The sequence below is a fragment of the Micropterus dolomieu genome, linkage group LG21 (assembly GCF_021292245.1).
Source record: "Micropterus dolomieu isolate WLL.071019.BEF.003 ecotype Adirondacks linkage group LG21, ASM2129224v1, whole genome shotgun sequence".
Lineage (NCBI taxonomy): Eukaryota > Metazoa > Chordata > Actinopteri > Centrarchiformes > Centrarchidae > Micropterus > Micropterus dolomieu.
In genome coordinates, this window is record NC_060170.1 from 36,033,235 (window position 1) to 36,036,622 (window position 3,388).

Sequence of the window (3,388 nt, forward strand, 5' to 3'; positions counted from 1 at the left end):
CACTGCTGAGCCTCCTCAGACTCTCTGTCTCCCTCTGTAGTACTGTGTGTAGTACTGTTTGTAGTACTGTGTAGTAGTACCTCTGTATCTGCTGTCCCTCTGCAGCTCACTGCTGAGCCTCCTCAGACTCTCTGTCTCCCTCTGTAGTACTGTGTGTAGTACTGTTTGTAGTACTGTGTAGTAGTACCTCTGTATCTGCTGTCCCTCTGCAGCTCACTGCTGAGCCTCCTCAGACTCTCTGTCTCCCTCTGTAGTACTGTGTGTAGTACTGTTTGTAGTACTGTGTAGTAGTACCTCTGTATCTGCTGTCCCTCTGCAGCTCACTGCTGAGCCTCCTCAGACTCTCTGTCTCCCTCTGCAGGCCGAGCAGAGAATCACTGAAACCTGCAGCCAGCTTCATCACACCTGAGTGGCTGTCAGATAACACCTGCACAGGTAAGAGAGGTACGCATTGTATTAATGTCTTGTACTGACTGTTAATTTGTTTATTTTATTTAAACATTTTATTTTTATTGGGTTTCTGATTATGTTAAGTGTAATTCTCTTTGCTTTATTTAGTAATTAACTATATTTGAGTTTTATTTTTCTAAATGAACCTGAGAGATGCGGCTCTGCTCGCTCTGCAAGGCGACCAGTTGCTGGTCCAGAACACCTTGACCTCTTTTCAGCGAATCAGCTTCCAGCCTCAGGTGGTGGGCGTGGCCTGACAACACCTTCAGCTCCTCGGCCAGCTTCTGGACCAATCCCGTGTCCTGCCAGTCATCTGCGTTGTGATTGGACAGCGCTCGCAGCAGAGAGCTCTGCAGCGCCTCCCAGCGCAGGAAGCTATCGCTGTAGTCTGGACAGTTCGGGTCCAAGAAGATGCTGATTGGCTCTCCGTCTGCAACCCGGGAGATGGACACCAGGGCGCCAGACTCTCTGGGATTGGTTGAGATTACAGGTGAGGAGGAGGAGACCCCGCCCCTGTTACTGTGACAACAATGACAGAGAGTGAGTCAGACAAACAGACAGGTGGGTCAGACAGAAAGGTGAGTCAGACAGACAGGTGAGTTTACCTGCTGATGAAGGGCAGAGGATACTGGTTCAGGTACAGGATAGTGACTGTTACTGTGACGATGGTTGCTATGACGATTAAAACGACAACGGACCATAACAGGAAGCTGCAGCACCTCTGAACACACACACACAGTACGATCAATCAATATGTCTCATCAAAAAGTAACATGTGACATGATGAGTTTAATGAAATCTGTAAATCAGATGAATGTAGTGTAGTATGTAGTAGGTATAATAATAATATTCTGTGGTGACACAGATAAATTAATGTATTTAATATATATTTATGTCAAAAACAAAGTTCAGTCAGGACAAATTCCTCATATACTTTATTTGCTTGCAGGAATTATGTTTGGCAGTGTTGCTCTGTTCTGGTACCCTCTGGGAGAGCACCTCCCCTCCTCCACCTCCTCGCCCTTCCACATGCCGACATAGAAAGCCATAAGACTGGAAGAGCACCTCCCCGCCCTTCCACATGCCGACATAGAAAGCCATAAGACTGGAAGAGCACCTCCCCGCCCTTCCACATGCCGACATAGAAAGCCATAAGACTGGAAGAGCACCTCCCCGCCCTTCCACATGCCGACATAGAAAGCCATAAGACTGGAAGAGCACCTCCCCGCCCTTCCGTGTACAAACCAATTGCCAATGAATGCTTGGAGGGAAATCAGCTGATGAAAGCTTGACTTGACATGGACTGCTATCAGCCAATGTATTGGGTTTGTGAGCTGAGCTTGACTTCGTTGCCTGCCTGAATTAACAATATGCTTAATTTTAACTATAACATTGTACTTTAAACAATATGTAAATGTAAAAATGTTGCCTACATTTTGCAAATTACAAGCCTTGCTGAAACAGAACAATCATCTCGAGGGACAGGCCAAAAACCCATCAGCAAAAAGTAATTTTTGATTGTTTAAAATAATTTTAATTGGCTTTAATTTGATGCTATATTGAGGAAAGAAGACATGGTAATGCTTTGAAATACATATTTGTTTGTTATGACTGACATTATCTGTAATTTTATGACTGAATATTTCTTCCTCCACCAATAAGAGGGTTACAGCAGTCTGGATGCAGTCTGGATGTGGGTTGTGGGGTAACACCTCCCCTGTGGTGCGGACCATGTGTGTGTTCTGTAGTGTTTAATCTGTAGATCATCAGTCGATGTCAGTGAAGGCGACAGCTGCTGCAGATTAGAGACACTTTAATCTGACAGATTAACTCCAGATTAACACGAATTAACTCTCTGTGTGTCTGTCGTTCGCTTGGTTTGTGTGTCTGTCTGTTGGGGGACGATGGGGGGAGTCAGACCGGGTTTGGGTCTAACTGGCAAGCTAACATGCTAACTGCTAATGTAGCATGTCTGAGGCCTTACCTTGTGTTTACTCGGTCGTTTGCTGTCAAGCTCGGAGCTGCTGTTGTTCATGATGGTCCACCTGTCATTCAGCATCATCCTGAAACACAAACACACCTGAACCGGGTGAGATCCGGTTTACAGTCACAAAGGCAAAACTCAAACAGTCCAGAAGTTGAAAACAAAAGCCATGTGGTGAAAATGCTGTTCGATTTGTTTGGTCATACAGTCAGCAGGTAAAAAAGATAAACCCCTCCAAATACCTATATACAGGTGCTGGTCATATAATTAGAATATCATCAAAAAGTAGATTTATTTCAGTAATTCCATTCAAAAAGTGAAACTTGGATATTATATTCATTCATTACACACAGACTGATATATTTCAAATGTTTATTTCATTTAATTGTGATGATTAAAACTGACAATGAAAATCCCAAATTCAGTATCTCCGAAAATTAGAAAATTACTTAAGACCAATATAAAAAAAGGATTTTTAGAAATGTTGGCCAACTGAAAAGTATGAACATGAAAAGTATGAGCATGTACAGCACTCAATACTTAGTTGGGGCTCCTTTTGCCTGAATTACTGCAGCACTGCGGCGTGGCATGGAGTCCATCAGTCTGTGGCACTGCTCAGGTGTTATGAGAGCCCAGGTTGCTCTGATAGTGGCCTTCAGCTCTTCTGCATTGTTGGGTCTGGCGTATCGCATCTTCCTCTTCACAATACCCCATAGATTTTCTATAGGGTTAAGGTCAGGCGAGTTTGCTGGCCAATTAAGAACAGGGATACCATGGTCCTTAAACCAGGTACTGGTAGCTTTGGCACTGTGTGCAGGTGCCAAGTCCTGTTGGAAAATGAAATCTGCATCTCCATAAAGTTGGTCAGCAGCAGGAAGCATGAAGTGCTCTAAAACGTCCTGGTAGACGGCTGCGTTGACCTTGGACCTCAGAAAACACAGTGGACCAACACCA

The 3,388-nt window shown here is 44.4% G+C and overlaps 1 protein-coding gene and 1 long non-coding RNA gene across 6 annotated transcripts in view; one reads left to right on the forward strand and one right to left on the reverse strand.

Moving 5' to 3' along the window:
• Positions 1-2,264, forward strand: part of LOC123959946 — an 8,863-nt gene extending 6,599 nt beyond the window's left edge. The window contains exons 8-10 of one of the 4 annotated variants that reach the window (XR_006822408.1): positions 362-444; positions 628-940; positions 1,400-2,264. This is a non-coding gene — a long non-coding RNA (uncharacterized LOC123959946). Of the gene's footprint in view, positions 1-361; positions 445-601; positions 941-1,399 lie in introns of all 4 variants that reach the window. The other 3 variants (XR_006822406.1, XR_006822409.1, XR_006822407.1) reach the window with 3 other exon arrangements.
• Positions 1-3,388, reverse strand: part of fibcd1a (fibrinogen C domain containing 1a) — a 21,637-nt gene that overhangs the window by 11,182 nt on the left and 7,067 nt on the right. The window contains exons 2-5 of one of the 2 annotated variants that reach the window (XM_046034308.1): positions 2,435-2,513; positions 1,056-1,171; positions 597-969; positions 295-427 (exon numbers count right to left, since the gene is read on the reverse strand). In XM_046034308.1, coding sequence (XP_045890264.1) covers positions 295-427; positions 597-969; positions 1,056-1,171; positions 2,435-2,512 — 700 coding nt within the window. In that variant the 5' untranslated portion in view covers position 2,513. Of the gene's footprint in view, positions 1-294; positions 428-596; positions 970-1,055; positions 1,172-2,434; positions 2,531-3,388 lie in introns of both variants that reach the window. The other variant, XM_046034309.1, reaches the window with a different exon arrangement.